The sequence below is a fragment of the Heterocephalus glaber genome, unplaced genomic scaffold, assembly GCF_053883595.1.
Source record: "Heterocephalus glaber isolate CG9 unplaced genomic scaffold, H.glaber_assembly_v1.0 deba00001698, whole genome shotgun sequence".
NCBI lineage: Eukaryota > Metazoa > Chordata > Mammalia > Rodentia > Bathyergidae > Heterocephalus > Heterocephalus glaber.
The window spans coordinates 678277-697520 of NW_028258419.1; the positions used below are offsets into that span (position 1 = coordinate 678277).

The 19244-nt window shown below is 42.7% G+C and overlaps 1 protein-coding gene across 14 annotated transcripts in view; it reads left to right on the forward strand.

Moving 5' to 3' along the window:
* Nucleotides 1–19244, forward strand: part of Wdfy3 (WD repeat and FYVE domain containing 3) — a 304615-nt gene that overhangs the window by 265145 nt on the left and 20226 nt on the right. For all 14 annotated transcript variants that reach the window (XM_087199311.1, XM_087199312.1, XM_087199309.1 and 11 more), the window contains 7 exons: nucleotides 131–237; nucleotides 1188–1341; nucleotides 6694–6785; nucleotides 6997–7209; nucleotides 9753–9900; nucleotides 16736–16890; nucleotides 17698–17856. In XM_087199311.1, the coding sequence (XP_087055437.1) occupies nucleotides 131–237; nucleotides 1188–1341; nucleotides 6694–6785; nucleotides 6997–7209; nucleotides 9753–9900; nucleotides 16736–16890; nucleotides 17698–17856 (1028 nt within the window). The remainder of the gene's footprint in view (nucleotides 1–130; nucleotides 238–1187; nucleotides 1342–6693; nucleotides 6786–6996; nucleotides 7210–9752; nucleotides 9901–16735; nucleotides 16891–17697; nucleotides 17857–19244) is intronic.

Here is a 19244-nt window from a genome sequence, read left to right on the forward strand (position 1 = left end):
CCTGCTACAAATGCCAGTATGTCGCAGATATCACAATGATAGTTCCTAGCCTTTCCAATCCTAGTAACGCCAATTGTGTTTTCCATATCTCCTCTCTTGTTCTCCATGGTGCTTCAACTGTCCGGTGCAGGAGAAACTCCAGCGTACCACTATGGGACCCACTATTCATCTGCAATGATCGTGGCCTCCTACCTTGTGCGGATGGAGCCTTTCACACAGATATTCTTAAGGCTACAGGTAAAACTCTACACTTGGAATCCAGACATTCTACTCAAGCCTACTTTTCATGCAAGATTATCACTGCTTCAAAATGCTATTGTCTTGCTTTGTAAGAAGCCCTGTGAAGTGGTGGTGACAAAGTAGTTAAACAGAATTAGAGTGGAAAGTTGTTTGACCAAAATTGATGTATATTGTATTCATGTAGAATAAACAGGGTCCTTAGTTAAATAAGTAATAGCATATACTTTTTAGCCAGGTATAGGAAATTTAGCCCTAGCTGGTTGTTGAATTCAACAAATGTTTAAAGAAAAAAAAAGTGGTCATTCCAGCTCACCTGCTGTTTCCCCACATTCTCTTTCATCTACTCAGCAAATCAGTGTTGAATGCCTACTGTGTGCTAGGCACTGTTCTAGATGCTTGGCAGGCCATCAGTGCAGAAAGATAAAAGCCCTGTCCTGCAGAGTTTGTAGATTTTAGTTGAGAGAGTTACTCAAGTTGTAAGTTTTAAAGTTTTCTAAAAATGTAATCAAAGGTATCAGAGAAATACAGATCAGGGAAAGGGGGTGGAAAGTTGGCAATGGTGGGGTTGGGGGAGACATTTAGAATAGGGGTGAGGTAAGAAAGGAAGTGGGCCAGGAAGGTGCAGGCCTTGAGCCATGTTATTTCCCCTCACTCTTATCCTGTCTTCAAAATTTAATATTTTTAAATGACTTGTTAAAATCTTTATTTTTTTTCCTCTCTTTTTTATTTTAATTATAAAGCAAATACATTGAGCATCTTTTCATAAAGTGTACTGGAAAAAGAATTAGATTTTCTTTCTGTGGTTATTTAAATTTTTGTATATAGGATCATGAGAAAGTGAGATGTTCCCAAACGTATCTTATGTGTCCGAGCCCTTGGGCATAGGCAGGGGCTGCGCCGTGGAAATGGTTCTCTGATGATAAGTTACCTTCTCCTTCTGCCCACAGGGCGGCCACTTCGACCTGGCAGACCGAATGTTCCACAGCGTGCGCGAGGCCTGGTACTCGGCCTCCAAGCACAACATGGCAGATGTAAAGGAGCTCATCCCAGAGTTTTTTTACTTACCAGAATTCCTGTTCAACTCCAACAACTTTGATCTGGGTATGTAGAGCTTGGGTGCTGGCTGGAAGTGTTGGCCGAGAAAAGGCCCCTGGAAGTGAGTCCCTCTTCTGAAGATTGTCCGCAAAACATTTTTACTGGAAATGAGCTCCTTGTAGTCACAGTTGCTCTTACTAAAATTGGGTATGTGAATTAAATCAAAAAGAAAAGCCCTGAATGGCTATTTCAAACCTGGAATCTGGGAGACATTTAAAAATTATACAGAGTACATCTGATGTTCAGAATTTTGTTGTTTTGGTGAAAACAAAGATGAAGTGAAATTCATTTGGAAAGTATTATTACTGAAAACCATTAATAGCCTAGAGAGCTATACCCAAATTTTTCATGAATTGTTTTAACCTCTTGTATTGCCTAAGACATTCTAGTTTATATGCTAATGTATTTTAAAATTAGAATTTCAAAATAACTTTTCTTTATCCGGTTAGGGCCTTATTTTCCAAAAAAACACCTAAATCAGCATTTATAAAAAGGAGAGAAATTTTATCAGTAGTGTTTTTATATTATCTGGCAGTTGAAATAGTAGGTTTGACTTTATTTAGTTTCTTGGAACACAATTTGCTGATCGGTGCCTCCAAGTATTTCTTTGACAATACATCAGAATTCCGTTGCTTCACGTTAGAGCATTCCTGCCAGATAATGTTCTGGTTTTGTTTTTTTTTTTCATTCCATGTGTTTTCTACCATTTTTATACATTAGGCATATAAATCATTACAATACTACTTCCAAATTTTCATTGACAGAAAATCTGGGGAAGTATTTTCCTTTTTAAATTTTTAGAAAATGATCTGTATGTATTTAATTAGCAGCCCTGGGTTTGTGGAGACAAAGTAGGACTCTTGGCACCCCCAGCAGCAGCGCTGACTCCCTGACAGGGTGGGAGTTCACTCGAAGGCAGGGGTGGGAGGGATGGGCATGAGTGCCGCAGTATTTGCACATGGACCATGTTGGTGTCCTCTTGTGTTCTCTCGGAATTCACCTCGCAGCATGTGGCTTTCCTCCTAGGGACAGATACGGAGAGGTACGGAAAGAAAGACATTCTCCTAATTTTCCAGAGACACTCAGTTATGATACTTGTGATCCAGACATCCCAGCCAGACCGCTTACAAACCCAAACAATCCACTTTTAAAATAAGCACCAAACAGCACAGTCATGGATCTTTTTTGTTTTTACCTTCGTGATACATCATTGCCCCTTCTTGAAATGACACTTTAAAAAAAAACACTGTATTTAAAAGCCAAATCCATAAAATTCTCATAAGAAAACATAGGAGGAAATCTTTATGATCTTGAATTTAGCAGTGGATTCTTAGATATGATATCAAAAGCATAAGCAGCAAGGGATAAAAGGTTTGTCAATAATAGAAAGCTTTGTCAAGAAAGCGAAGGTAGCTTATGGAATGGGAGAAAGTATATGCAAAGGATATATCCGAAGGAATCTTGAATCTACAGTATAAACCTATCTTACAGTTCAAAAACCAAAAAAGTAAACAACCCAGTTGAAAAATGGGCAAAGAACCTACAATGGCATTTCTCCAAAGAAGTTATGTGAACAGCCAGTGAGTGTCATCACAGGGCAAACTACCAGCTGAAGCCAGAGTGAGGCTCTATTTCACATCCACTACGACCGTTTGGAGGGGGATGCCGGGAAACAAGGGTTGGCATGGATGTGGAAAATAGAACACTCTTACAGTGCTGGTGAGAACATAAAATGCTTCCACCATTACAGAGAGCACTTTTGACAGTTCCCCATAAAGTCATCGTGTGACCCAGCAGTTCTCCTAAGAACACAGATTAGAAAAGAGTATAGTAGTACAACTACAGTAATTTGTTTTACGATTTGGGGGAAGATGGCTGTGTTTGTGTTTATGTGGGGAGGATGGCTGTGGTCGTGTTGTCACCCGATGCAGAGTTTGCAAAATTTTCCCAAATGCTTTTTTTTGCAAAAAAGTTTGTAAACAGAAGTGTTCATGAACCAAAGAATTATTGTACGTACACAAACTTGTTCATAGCAGCGTTATTCATAATAGCTGAATAGTGAGACCAGCCCAGATGTCTATCAGGGTGGGAATAGATAAGTGAATGGTGATGTGTCCCTAATATGAATGAAGTACTTAAATCTTACTACATGGATGTGTTAGTCAGCTTTCCATTACTATAACAAATACCTGGAATAATCAGCCTGTGAAGAGGAAAGGTTTATCTTTGTTTTGGAGGTTTCAGTCCGTGACTGGGTAGCCACCGCACTGAGGCTGTAGTGTGATAGCACAGTGCTGGGAAGCACATTGCAGAGCAGAGCTGCTCACCTCGTTAAAAGAAAGAAGAGAAGAAGAGGTCTCCCTGTTCCTTTCAAGAGCCTATCAGAAGACTCCCCACTAGGCCCCAACCCTGAAGAGCACCAAGCCACGGATCAAGCCTATCAGGTCTTTGGGGCCACTCCAGATCTCTCTTAGTCACTTTCCTTGTCACTGACACACAGTACTCAACACCCAGGACTTAGAGAAAGAGAGGTTTGTTTGGCCCATGATTTCGGAAGTCTCCATCCAGGTCCACCAGGCTGAAACACAGAAACAGCATGGTGGAAGCGCCTGAGTGGAGGAAAGCTGCTCACATCATGGTGGCCAGGAAGCAGAGAAAGAAGCAAGGAAAATGTATCTTTCTAGGTCATGAACCCAGTGAGCTGCTTCTAACTGGGCCCTATCACCTCACAGCAAGGCAGCTGTAGAGCCCCAGGATACAGTCACCTTTCACAAGCCCTAACTAGAGCACTGAAAAAACTTGTAAACCATCGTGCTGCGTGGATGAAGCCAGACAAAGAAGGTCACATGGCATGTGGTTACACTCACAGGAAATACCCAGAATGGGTAAATCAGAGACAGAACACAGATAGGTGGTTACCATAGCCTTGGAGCAGCTGCTTAGTGGGTATGAGCTTCCTTTGTGGTGACAAAAACACTCTGGAACTAGGTAGAAATGGTAGTTGTGTAACACTGCAAATGTACTAAATGCTGTCACATTGTTTATTTTAAATGGTTTAATTTAGTTGGTGTGAATTTCACCTCAAAAGAAAACAAAAACCAGTGTTTGCCTCTCCACCAAGAAAAGACGGTAAATGAGGGCCAGGATGTAGCTTAGTGGTGCCGCTGCCTGCCTGACAAGCGCAAGGTCCTGAGTTCGATCCCCAGTACCGGGAAAAAAAAGATGATAAATGACATAAAAGTAAGAGCACCTGGAATCCCTAACTCTGCAGCCTTCTTGTCCTGATGTCCTCAGATAGCATGGCAGGGAGCAGCAGAGGAGCTGCATTAGATCAAGTGCTCTCCAAAGACCATTTCGTGTATCATTTTAAAGCTCCAGATAATGCTGATAAAGTTATGTCATGTAGGTATTAGAGATTGAAGCAGAATTTTCAAAGGTGGCTGTATTGGTTACTTTTCTCTTTGCTGAGACAAAATACCCGACATCCAGAATTAAAGGAGGAAAGTTTATTTGGCTCATGGTTTTTAGAGGTTTCAATTTGTAGTCAGCTGGCTCCAAGGCAGGGTGGCATGGCAGAGGGGCATCACAGAGGACAAACAGTTCATGGCAGGCAGAAGGCAGAAAGGACAAGGGACAAGAGACCAGCAACAAGCCTCGTCCTGTCCCATACGTCTTACCCACACCCTGAATCCTAGCACCCTTAATCCTAGCACTGCACCATGAATCAGTCACACACTCTAGATCCAGTTATCTCTGAAAAAGTCCCACCTATGACCACGTGAAGCTTTGGGGGCACATCTCGTGAAACTTCAGGATTATCACCTAGAAAATCAGACCTAAAGAGCCTTTCAGGGGGATTAGAGGGAAGGTATAAAGTGAATGTGGTTGCAGAGAGCCCTGTGGAACTTGTAGTGACTTGATTTATTTTTGTCTTAAATTGTATGGTTATTTTTCAGCTGGGTATGGTGACATATGCCTGAAATCCCAGCACTTGGGAGGCTGAGGCAGGAGGATTGCTGAGCATTCAAGGCCAGCCTGGACTAGGACCCTCTCAAAAACAAAACAAAAACAAAATATACTTGTTCTAACCAAGTCAAGATATCCCTGCAGTCAATAAACTGATCTTTGTATCTCTGACTTAGTATTATATTATAAATAATCAAATAACAATGATGAGGATGAAATGGTTTCTAAAGGAAATATTTTTATTGCCTTTCACTTAGAATTGGCTTTGTGCCCTGGGATTTGGAGGGCTGAACTTCTATGAAATTCCTAATATTACTGTTTATCAAACCAACTGTGGTGAGCCTAGTGAGTCAGCATTGTTTATAAGCATTTTACAATGAGAATCTGATTTGTACCTAGGAGAACTTGGTAATCTTGGTGTTATTTCCCAAAAAGAGGGGAGAAGAAGACCTTGTTTCTTTAGATGCCCACCCCACTTCATGTATTTTATGTTTAGGTTTTATATCAAATGATTTCTCTAATACTTTAGAGGTACGGTACTAGGACTTAAAATAACAACTTACATGGAATAAGTATGTCTATTCTAATCACATCATGTTTTCATTTCTGCCAGGTTGTGCCACAGTCTTTTCCAAATGTTTTTTTTTTCTGTTAAATGATTCAAGAAGGCAAAAAATTGTATTACACTTGACTTCATCTTTTTTAAAATGAGAGTCATCAGTACAAAATACAACTCAGTTCTGTGGAGCTTTCTCATGGATTTGTGTCAGAAATTTGAGAAACCTCATGTACAGCTGGAGACTCCTGACAGTCTATGAATGGTTCCCGAGGAGTCCTGTGGGCTGGCATTCAGGAGCAGCACGCCCTAGGTCCTCCAGAAGGACCGTGTCCATTAGCATATGGCATTGGTGGAGAACCTATGGCACGCATGTTATTGTTTTTCTTTCAAGACAAAAGATGTTAATGTATGAGTTGGTTTTTCTAAACTAAAATTTCAGTATTCAGGTGTAATTGCAGTGTTGGCACTTTGCAGTAAATAAGTGGGTTTGGCATTGCAGTTTGGGTGCTCGACTCTAAAAGGTTCACCATTACTGGCCTATGAGAACCTCGGAGGAATCCACAGGGAGGTGATATGCGTCACTGTGGGCACTGGGCGCTTCCTGAAGGCATTTAAGAGCAGCCCCCTCGGTGTTGCCCACACTCAGCAGATCTGTCCGAGGAGGGACTCTGTGAAGAGTAGCCCTGAGGAGCTGTCAGGCGACTCTGAGGGGCTTTTCTGTGGTGAAATGTTATAGATTGGGTGATGAATCTAATTACACTGTCTCTCACTCTGACATGAAGTCACATTTATCCTGCTCTTCTGATTTCTTTTTAATGCATCCAATCGCACAGGCTGCAAACAGAATGGCACCAAGCTCGGAGACGTCATCCTTCCTCCCTGGGCCAAAGGAGACCCCCGAGAATTCATCCGCGTCCACCGCGAGGTAACGGGAGTTCTCCACACTGAGGTGGGGACCACCTGCTCAGTGACCATGGTACTGAAAGGACAGGAATGGTGTGTCACCCATTCCCTTTAGGTCACTAATGCTGTCTGTGATTTTTAGTTGTTTTAGTTCCTTTTGACAGCTAGCCAAGTTTTTGACTGTGTGAGCAGGAGGTAAACCAGCCTGTGACTGCCCTGTTTTGGAAACGCAGGCTCTGGAGTGTGACTACGTGAGTGCCCATCTGCACGAGTGGATTGACTTGATCTTTGGCTACAAGCAGCAAGGCCCCGCGGCAGTGGACGCTGTCAACGTCTTCCACCACCTTTTTTATGAGGGCCAAGTGGATATCTACAATATCAATGACCCTCTGAAGGAGACGGCCACCATCGGGTTCATCAACAACTTCGGCCAGATTCCTAAGCAGGTGTGGAGCTCTCTTGCTACCATCAGTGCACTTTGCTTCGTTTCTTAGGTTCTTAGGTCCCTGATGGTAGACGTGCAGGCAGTATCAGGTGCAGAGTAAGTTAATACATGCAGAGTAAGTTAATAAAGAATCATAAATCCTGCCCACCACATTAGTAGGTTCCTAGAGTATTGCTTTCTCCTCCCTTTCACATGAGATAAACAGAAATTTTGTTTTGGTCACAGACAAGTCAGGCATGTTTTCCTGTACATGCTCCTACCCTGAGGAGGATCTTGCAGACCACAGTGCACACAGAAATGGGTTTTGTCCGTGCCAGGGGAGCCAGTGCAGAGTTCAGGCAGGGGAAGACGTGGTCATAGTGGCCAGTTCATGCTGGCCTCTGTATCCCTTTTCTGTCTGACACACGCACACTGTGTGCAGTGAGCTTGGGGGCAGAGGAGCTTGAAGCTGTTGTGGAGTCTCAGGAACCAGCTGGTGTGATTTGGCTCGCTGGCCAGTGCGGGTGGGGAGGGTACCTGCCATAGCAGTGCCCTCCACAGGAGCAGCACTTCACCACAGCTGCAGCCCAAGACTAAGACCCACACCCCTGGGCACTCACTGAGGGTTGGAGCACAGGAGGAGCTGCAGTGTGGGGTGCTCGAGCCACCTGTGCTAGCCACCCACCTGTGCCGAGTGCAGGTGCCTCTGTATTTGAGCCCTGGCCATCTTCTCTGCTCCTGCTTCAATCTCTCCTGGAGTCCCTTTCTGTAGGTTAACCAACTTTGAAGTTTCCAGGTGTCTTATTTACTTTTCTTCTTGCTCTAGACAAAATACCCAACACCCAAAGTTAAAGGGGGAAAGGTTTATTTAGCTTTTAGTTCAAGTCCATAATCAGCTGGCTCCGAGGCAGGGTGGCATCACAGAGAAGAAACAGTTCATAGTGGGCAGAAGGTAGCAAAGCAACAAGGGGCACTCACAGCTCTTTCTATCCCTAATATCTTATCCAGGCTACTTAGGGTACATAGCACTCACACTCTTAATCCTGTCACCCCTGATCCTAGCATTGCACCATCAATCAATCCTAGTGTCATGCACTTTAGATCCAGCCACCTCTGAAAAAGCCCCACCTATGACTTCATGAGGCTTTTCAGGACAGAGGGGGGTTATCCATACACAAGCCATAACACCAGGGTTGGCACTTGGAGCACACAGGACAATGGCATGTCTGTGTCCATGGAAAAGCCAGGACAGCCAGTGTCACACCGGGCACAGCAATCTGATCCCCAGCAAAGGGGACAGGCTCACTCCTTAAGCAAAGGCCTTGTCTGTGAACCCTGTGCACAGCCGGAAATCTCACCTAAACTTTTAGCTTAAACTTTTCCTTTTTTCCTGCATGCTTCAAGGGCAGGAGTATGGGAAACACACGTTCTGAACAAGCAAATCCATCTGCATGCCTAGGGTACTGCAGGGCTTTACACCATACTGGAGTGGAAGAGGGTGGTGGACTGGGAGGAGGCGTGGGCAGCTTGTATGTTCCTAAGAGCTACCACTGAGCAAGAGCACGGAAGACCATCCTAGAAAACTTGAGTTTTATGGGCGCCATGTCTGTGTATCTTTATACGCCCATGTGGTGCAGTGCTGTCCCTGTATCCTCATATAAAAGGTCTTCAGTAAATGTTTATTCATGAGAATGTTCACAATGTGTGTCTCCTTTTACAACTTCAGGATCTGTAGACAGTAACAGAACCCTGTCCCCATGCTTCTGCACAGAGCTAAAATAAGAAAACATTTAAAGGTCTGGGAGTTGTCTGTTTTCTCTGTAGAATGGGCACCTAATTTACAAAGCATGATGGTGATGTTTCTATCCTAAGTCTCATTTCATCTGAGTTTTTTCACATATTTTCCTCTTTGTTAGCTTTCTATCAGACAGTGCACTAAAATCTATTTCAAAAATCTGTAATATTTGGAAAAAAATCTTAAATGTACATTAATATTTTTAATCCTATAGAAACACTGAACAGAAATGCCAAACATTTTTCTTGACTTATTTTTCTCGTCTTATTTTTCTCTGTATCATTGCATTAAAAAGGTGAAAATGTTCATGCTTTCAGCAAATTAGTAGCACCGAAAAGACACCGAAATGATGTTGCTGCATCACATTAAGAAAGGCCAGGGGAAGCCAGAAATTATCCCTGTAGAGTGCCTTGGGTTTTTGAGTTGGTTAACTTCTAAGCATCACTGAAAAACAGCTGTCAATCAACTGTAATTTGAGTAGGTTGGTTTGTTTTCAGAAAGCTAATTTAGCTTAGCATAGAACATGGTAACAACTCAGGCTTTAGTGTCACAGTCCTATCCCTGCTTAGTAAGGTCTGAGTTCTCTGGCAGTCTTAGCTCTTTGAATTTCTGTCTTTAAATGGGGATAATACAGTGTCTAATGTTTGTTATGAAGCTTAAGTGAAGTGATGCACGCAGTGCCTGTCATACTCAACATTGCCATGCCCTTGTCGTAGGGCCTAGCAAGTGTTATCTTTTGTTATAAACTGTGTCATCTTCATTCCTCTCAGTTATTTAAGAAACCTCACCCACCAAAGCGAGTGAGGAGTCGACTCAATGGAGACAATGCAGGCATCTCTGTCCCACTGGGATCCACGAGTGACAAGATCTTTTTCCATCACCTAGACAACTTGCGGCCTTCTCTCACCCCTGTGAAAGGTAAGACGATGGGACGCACATTTGACTCATGGTTTGAGGGGAGTGATTAGTAACCCTGGCTTAGCAGTGATAAATTTGCTTCTCATGATGGTAGAGTTGATAACAAGTGCTACACATTTGTGTTCTTACTCAATGCTTGTTGGTGTTTGTATTTTTCTCCTATTTTTTGCAACATCAACTTTACATGTAAACAAAAAAATCTGTTTTTTAAATTTTTATTTATATAAATTCTGGCTCTCAGAAAGAGCAGTGAAGGAATCGGATTTTCAGTGTGCCAATCAAAAACATCCATCTTTTGTCTAATGGTACAGTGAGTTATCTAGAAGCATTTTTTTCAAATAGAAGTTTCGCCATGAGAATGAAAAAGTATTTTGTAAAGTCTTGAAGTTGTCACTTCACAAAATTCAAGAACAGAAACAGGCCGGGGATTTAGCCCAGTGGTTCCATTGCCTGCTTTGCAAGTGCAAGGATCCGAGTTCAATCCCCGGTACCAAAAAAAAACAAAAAAAAAGAACAGAAGCATCGAAGTCTGGGCACCTCAATGGGTAACCCTGGGCTACCTCACCTCCTTGCACAAACGGCTGCACTGGCCCTGGGCAGCACCAGTGACTGTGCTGGCGATGTCCTTGTTGAGCATGTCTTGGCCTTCCCCAAGAAGTCCCAGGCTGGCTCCAGCGTGGGAAGCTGGAGACACACATTGCCTATGGGTCTGTGTTCCCGTCCCTTTGTGTGTGGTACTCAGAGTGTCCCAAAGGAGCGAGGCCAGGAGAGCCCCACAGAACATCTGTCAGCTGAAGGCCCATGCAGCAGGTCTTGCAGGAGCCGAAAGTCAAGCTCTGCTTCTGAGGCTGTTGGGTCTTAGTTGAGTGTCAAGATGCTTGATTTGGGTCAGCCCGCTGCAGACAGGCAGGTCTGCGGACGCCCTACCGAGGTTGAAAGTTGCGTGGAACACGCCGGATGAGCCGGCTGCAGACAGGCAGCCACCTGGTTCCACACTACAAAGACACAGAGGACACCAGACCACCACACCACGGTACTGGGTCCCGCCGCTCCCGCCCCAGAGGTAGGGGCTTCTGAGCCGCTGTCCCACAGCTCCTGCTCCAGAGGAAGGGGCTTCCGGGCCACCATCCCTCCTGCCACTCCTGGCCCAGAGGTAGGGGCTTCTGGGCCACCATCCCTACTGCCGCTCCTGGCCCCTGTCCCACCTCTCCCGGCTCAGAGGACATGATCCTCCCGGGTTCCAGCAGCACCGCCCCCTGCCCCCCAAATCAAAATGAGAAAACATGTAAGTAAATCTCAAAACCAGACTTCCAGATCACCTGCAGCAACCTCAAAGGGAAATGAGATGGAACACTCTAATACACAACCACCTGGACCCACTGAACTGGCAACAAAAGGGGATCTGGAAAAAATGAAATCAGAAATAATTGCTCAGATAACAGGAGAGATTGTGCTCCTAGTGCAAGACATGATTAATAAATCTAGACAGGAGCTCAGGAACATGATGGAATCCCAACATAGGAAACAAATGGAATCCATAAAACAGATGCAAATAGATTTCCAGGACATGAAAAACTCCATTGAAAGTCTACACAGCAGAATGAGCCAATGTGAGGACAGAATTTCAGATATAGAAGATAAGATTGCAATTAATGACCAGGAAAGGAAAAATTGCTTCAAAATTATAAGGGAACACGAGAAATCAATCCAGCAGCTGCTAGACGATGCAAAGAAGAATAACATAAGACTGATTGGAGTCAATGAAGAAACAGGAGAGAGTGCAGATGAAATAAAAAACTTCACAGAAGTAATGTCAGAAAACTTCCCAAGCAGAGGAAAAGAACTTGACATACAGATAAGTGAGGCATATAGGACTCCAACTAACCTTGATCAAAAAAAACTACACATAGGCATATAATTGTTAAGATTCCAGAAACTCAACAGAAGAACAAAATTCTACAAGCAGTTACAGAAAAGAAACAAATCACATACAAAGAAAAGCCCATCAGAATCACAGCAGACTTCTCAACACAAATCCTCATGGCAAGAAGAGCTTGGAGTGACATATTCCAAGCCCTAAAAGAAAACAGCCTCCAACCCAGATTGATGTACCCTGCAAAACTATCTTTCAAAATGGATGGAGAGATAAGATACTTTCCTGACAAAGAGCACCTTAGGAACTTCATGAATACCAAACCAGCACTCCAAAAAGTTTTACAAAATATGCTAGGAACAGACACTGAGGATCACAACCCCAGGAAGCAAAGCAGAATGAACCCATCTGGCATGACAAGAAATTAAATGTAGAGGGGGAGAATCCAACAAAAAAAAAAAAGTCATGGAAATGACAAGTCAATACGTTTTAGTTATAACCATGAATGTTAATGGTCTCAAGTCACCAATCAAAAGAAACAGACTGGCAGAATGGGTCAGGAAGCAAAATCCAACAATATGCTGCATACAAAAAACACACTTAATTCAAAAGGAAATTCATAGACTGAAAGTTAAAGGGTAGAAAACAATACTCCATGCTATGGGAACCCGAAAAAAAAGCAGGAGTAGCTATCCTCTTTGCAGATCAAGTAGATTTCAAACCAACACTGATTAAGAGAGACGAAGAAGGACACTACATCCTTGTAAAGGGAGCAATCCAAGAGGAAGAGATGACAGTCATAAATATCTATGCAGCAAACACTAGTGCACCCAACTATATAAAACAAATACTAATGGACATGAAAAGTCATATATGCACTAATACACTTGTAGTGGGGGACCTCAACACCCCACTGTCACAAATAAATAGATCAACTAGACAAAAAATAAGTAATGAAATACTAGAACTCAATTGAACTCTTGAACAAATGAACTTAACAGATGTTTACAGAGTCTTCCACCCCACAAAATCAGAATACACATTCTTCTCAGCTGCACATGGGTCATTCTCCAAAATGTACCACATACTCACACATAGAACATGTTTAAGTAAGTGCAAAGGAATTGAAGTTATCCCCTGTATATTATCAGACCATAGTGGGCTGAAATTGGAGATCCATAGCAAAAGAAACTCAAAAAATTTCATAAACACGTGGAAATTAAACAACACACTTCTGAATAACCAATGGATCACAGAGGAAATTAAAGAAGAAATCAGACAGTTCCTTCAATTAAATGACAATGACAATACAACATATCGGAATCTATGGGACACAGTGAAAGCAGTCTTATGAGGGAAATTCATAGCAGTGAATACGCATATTAGGAAAACAGAACGAGCCCAATTAAACAACCTCATGCTGAACCTCAAGCTTCTAGAAAAAGAAGAGCAGGACAACCCCAAAGCTCATACAAGGGAGGAAATTATAAAGATCAGAGGAGAAATCAATGCAATGGAGACTAAGAGAATGATACAAAAAATCAATGAAGCTAAGAGTTGATTCTTTGAAAGAATCAACAAAATTGACAAACCCTTAGCAAACCTTGTCAGAAAAAGGAAAGAAAAGGCCAAAATCCATGCAATTAAGAATAAAAAGGGTGAAATTACAACAGACCCAGCAGAAATCCAGAGAATCATCAATACCTACTTCCAGAACCTATATGCCAATAAGATGAAAAACACAGAAGAAATGGACAAACTCCTAGATACATATGAATAACCAAAGTTGAACAAAGAAGACCTAAAAATTCTAAACAACCCAATATCAACCAATGAAATTGAAAGCGTAATTAAAAACTTAGCAAATAAGAAAAGCCCGGGCCCTGATGGCTTCACCACTGAATTCTACAAGACATTTAGAGAGGAACTGCTGCCACTACTGGTTAAACTCTTCAGTGAAATTGAAAGGGAAGCAATACTCCCAAATTCATTCCTGGAAGCAAGCATCACCTTGATCCCCAAAGCAGAGAAAGACCCAACTGAAAAGGAGAACTATAGGCCAATCTCACTAATGAACACAGATGCAAATATCCTTAATAAGATACTGGCAAATAGAATGCAGAACATCATCAAAAAGATTGTACACCCTGATCAAGTGGGATTCATCCCAGGGATGCAGGATGGTTCAATATACGCAAATCAACCAATGTAATACACTATATCAATAGAGCCAAGGACAAAAACCATATGATTATCTCCATAGACACAGAAAAAGCATTTGACAAAATCCAACATGCATTTATGATAAAAACCCTACAAAAAATTGAAATAGATGGTCTCTACCTCGAACTGATAGAAGCCATCTATGAAAAACCAACAGCCAGTATCGTACTAAATGGTCAAAAACTGAAATCCTTCACACACTTCACACAGGAACAAGACAAGGATGTCCACTATCACTACTCTTCTTCACTATAGCTCTGGAAACATTAGCCACTGCAATTAGGCAAGAGAAAGAAATAAAAGGAATAAAGATAGGAAATGAAGAAGTCAAATTGTCTTTATTTGCAGATGACATGATTCTCTATATAGAAGACCCCAAGAACTCCACCAAAAGTCTTCTAGACTTAGTAACCAAATTCAGTCAAGTAGATGTTTATAAGGTCAACACAAAAATCAATAGCTTTCCTCTACACGAATGACAGACTCACTGAGAAATAGGGCAAATAATTCCTTTCACAGTAGCATCCAAAAAACTGAAATACCTAGGAATCAACCTAATGAAAGAAATCAAAGACCTCTTCTCTGAAAACTATAGCACTCTGAAAAGAGAGATTGAAGATGGTATCAGAAAATGGACAGCCATCCCTTGTTCCTGGGTAGGAAGGATTAATATAGTGAAAATGGCCCTACTTCTAAAACTGCTATATAGATTTAATGCAATTCCAATTGAGATCCCAGCAGCATACTTCATGGACCTCGAGAAAACAATCCAAAAATTCATTTGGAACAAGAAGAGACCCAGAATAGCAAAAACACTTCTAGGTAGCAGAGACATGGCAGGGGTATCACAATCCCCAACCTGCAACTATACTACAAAGTTACTGTGATAAAAAACAGCATGATGCTGGCAAAGAAACAGACCTGAGGACCAGTGGAACAGATTAGAAGATGCAGAAACAACGCCAGACACACTCAGCCATCTCATCTTCGATAAAGGAGCCAAACACCCTCACTGGAGGAAAGATAGCCTCTTTAAAAAATGGTGCTGGAAATATTGGCTTTCAACTTGCCAAATTTTAATACTAGACCTATATCTCTCCCCATGCACTAAACTAAAATCAAAATGGTTTAAAGATCTAAATATTAAAATAGAAACTCTGAAGCAGTTGGAACAGAGGTTAGGTGGAACTCTTGAAGACATCGGTATAGGAAAAGATTTTATGAACAAAACCTCAGTTGCTCGTGAACTAGCACAAACAATCAACAAGTGGGATCTCTTCTTATTAAAAAGCTTCTGCACAGCAAGAGAAACCACCAGCAGTGTGAAGAGACAACACACAATGTGGGAAAAAATCTTCACCTGCTTTTCCTCAGACAAAGGTCTACTATCTTGTATCTATAAAGAACTTAAAAGGATCAGACCTCCCAAATTTAAAGACCCAATCTGAAAATGGGCATCTGAACTGAGCAGACATTTCTCAGACAAAGAAGTAGAAATAGCAAATAAATACATGAAAAAATGTTCAACATCACTGGTCATTTGAGAGATGCAAATGAAAACAATGCTGAGATTCCACTTCACTCCAGAAAGAATGGCTCCTATCATGAAATCAACCAATAACAAATGCTAGTGGGGCTGTGAGGAAAGAGGAACCCTTCTCCACTGCTGGTGGGAGTGTAGACTGGTGCAACCACTGTGGAAATTAGTATTGAAATACCTCAAAGAAGTAGGATTGGAAATCCCATTTGACCCCAGTATTCCACTGCTGGGGATCTTAACCAAAGAATTAAAAGAATCATACCACAGTGATGTATGTGCACCCATTTTCATAGCAGCACAGTTTGTGATAGCTAAAACTTGGAAACAGCCCAAATGCCCATCAGCTGGAGACTGGATAAAGAAAATGTGGATTTTTTATAAAATGGAGTACTACTCAGCCTTAAAAATGAGAAATTAGAGACATTTATAGCTAAGTGGATGCACATTGAGGCGATACTCTTAAGTGAAATAAATAGGACACACATGTGTAAATACCGAATAGTTTCTCTGGTGTGAGAAACTGAAAGTGTAAATAAGGACTAAATGTATAATAGGTAATGTGAAATAGGAAGAAAAGGGGCAAAGGGGAAGGAAGTGGGAGGGCTAAGGGAAAGGATAGAAGGGAATGGGATTAATACGAGAAAATGGAAAAATAGGAACAAAATCTTTGTAAATAGGGAGGACTGGAGGGGTTGAAGGGAGGGCTGGGCAAGGGTGAAAAATAAGAACCAAGAGAGACTCCGTAAAGGTGCAAATTTCCAATGATGAATTTCATTATATTGTACACCTAAAATGTACCAATAATTAGAATGAATAATAGATAATGCAAAATAGGAAGAAAAGGTCCAAAGGGATAGGGGTAGTTGGAGGGGAAGGGGAAAGGAAAGAAGGGAAAGGAAAATTGCTGAGAAATGGAAAAAATGGAAATAAAGTCTTTGTAAATAGGGAAGGGTGGAGGGGGTGAAGGGAGGGCCAAGAATGGGGAAAAAATTAGAACCAAGATGCATTATGTAAAGGTACAATTCCCAATGAGAAATGTAATTGTGTTGTATACCTACAATGTGCCAATAAAAGAATTTAACAACAAAAAAAAAGATGCTTGATATGTATGAATATTTGAGATCACCTTCCCATCCCCTGAGAGATGATGAAGATAGTTTCCCTGTCCCTGCCCTAATGTAATGATGTTTGTTTTGTAGAACTCAAAGAGCCTGTGGGACAAATAGTCTGTACAGACAAAGGGATCCTTGCAGTGGAGCAGAACAAGGTTCTCATCCCACCCACCTGGAACAAGACCTTCGCTTGGGGCTATGCAGACCTCAGCTGCAGGCTGGGGACCTATGAGTCAGACAAGGTTTGCATTGCTCCTTCTCCCTTGGTTCACAGTGTCCTCCTGCAGTCTGGATGTCCTGGGGCTGGGGACCCATTCCAGAACTCATCAGCTCTTCACCCAAGGCCAGGAGACAGGAGCACAGCACTGCTTCAGGTCATGATCGGGGAGCTGGTAGAGAAGCTGTGTTTTCTGCAGAGCAAGCACCTTTTGGAGATTGTGAGAGCTTTCCTCCCGCTCACACAATTTCCTCCGAGCAATTGAAGCCCGCAAAGGGCTGGCCATTTCTGCCTGCCGGTCCTGCCTCCTTGGGGCAAGGCACCATCAGTGCACTTAACACTTTAGTTCTGTAAAATTGCTGACAGAAAACGTGTTAGCCCACCCCATGACTGTCTCTGGGAGGCAGGCTGCCCACGTTTGCTTGCAGAAGTCCCCTCTCCCTGGTGAGAGATGAACAGACCGCACCACCTGCAGTGCTGATGGTCACTGACCTCCTCACACACGGCGTGCTTTTCTTTTTACCTTCTCTCCGGCCGCAGCTGACAGCCTTCACTAGCTCATCCCTGGCATCTTAACCAGCACCAGAGGAATTGAACCTCATGTTCCCAACTGGAAAAACTAGACCCACCCACCCAGTCATGGGCAAAGTTCTCTATAATGGTGGCTCGAGCACAGCTGCTCAAGGGTGTGGAAGCTCTCCGGGTGGGTCACGGAGGAAGCAGCCCAGAGTGTGAGCCAGGCCCTGCCCTCCACTGAGCTCTGCTCCTTGCATTGCGGAAGTCTGGGCACTGTGGCCCTTTGGTTTCACATCACATGTCTTCTGTCCCACAGGCAGTGACCGTGTACGAATGCTTGTCCGAGTGGGGCCAGATTCTCTGCGCCATCTGCCCCAACACCAAGCTGGTCATCACGGGTGGCACGAGCACAGCAGTGTGTGTGTGGGAGATGGGCACCTCCAAGGAGAAGGCCAAGAGCCTGGTGTTGAAGCAGGTGCCGTCGGGGTGGGGCCGGGTGGGCGGGCAGCTGCCGACCAGAGACGCTGGGGCACCACGAGCAGCATCCCAACATGCCTTCTGCTAGGAAAGCCCTTCCCCAAAGTGCTGATCAGAATATGCTGCTTCTCAAACTGATCTAAGCTGCTCCTTTTTTAAAAATCTGAAGCAAACAGTCTTTAGGTAATATGTTTTAATGTGTTTAACATAAATATTTCTTAGAAATCATATGTACATTGAGTCTTTAAATCCATATATTTGCAGTTGATTCATACAATTTCTTTCCAGTGGATTTTCATTCAACTGGCCCACTAAGTCTTAGTTATTTCTTTTTCTCCACTTGTCATATCCTTTAGTATGTGCCAAACTCATGCATATATTCAGCCCTTGCTGATTCTGCTAACACGTACTTCTGATCCCCTATTATGTATGAATCTATTACTACTTTTTACTTCTAACAGAAATCCTTTTATAATTAAGTTATCCTGTAATATTTATGAGGGAATTTATCATAAGCTGTTTTTTAAAGAAGGGGCATGCATCTAAGTGATTCTTTATGATACACATTTGAAAACCATTGTAATAATACTATCACTTATGGAGCACCTGCTATGTTCAGGACACTGTTCTGGGTGTTTAAAAAATATAGAACTCCAAAAAGTATATATATAGAACTCCAAACTTCATAATTCTTACAAGGTAATTATTAGCCATATTTTACACCTAAGAAAACAGCCATGCTTAGTGGCACACACCTATAATCCCAACACTTGGGAGGCTGAAACAGGAGGATTGTTCAAGGCCAACCTAAGCAACTTAATGAGACCTTGTCTCAAAATAAAATTTAAAGGGCCGGGGATTTAGCTCAGTGATTTCGACATCTGCTGAGCAAGCGCAAGGACCTGAGTTCGATCCCTGTTACCAAAAAAAAAAAACCAAAACAAAATAAAATTTAAAAAGGCTGAGGTTGCAGCTCTGTTGTAGAGTGCTTGCCTCACATGTGAGGCCCTGGAATCAGTATCCAGTACCACCCTAAAAAAAATCTTATACTTAGGAGAGGTCATAAGACAAGCCCAAAGCCACACTTGTGATAAAGCCAGCATTTAAATTCAGTTCTGATTCCAAAGCCAAACTCAAACAAAGAGCAGTGTGTCTTTGGAGTCTGCAGAAGGAACTGAACCCCTTCGGTGCTTGCCTACAGCCACCTGTCCAGGCAGAGCCTCCCTGGGTCAGAGAGCACCATAGGCTTCCCAGGTCAGAGCAAGCCTCTGGGGTGAGGCCAAGACAGCCCAGGAGAGAGTAGGAGCACTGTTCCCCGCTTCCCGGGACCGGCTCAGTCCCCTCCACTCTGGGGACCCCCTCCCCACAGGGAGCCTGAGGTCCCCT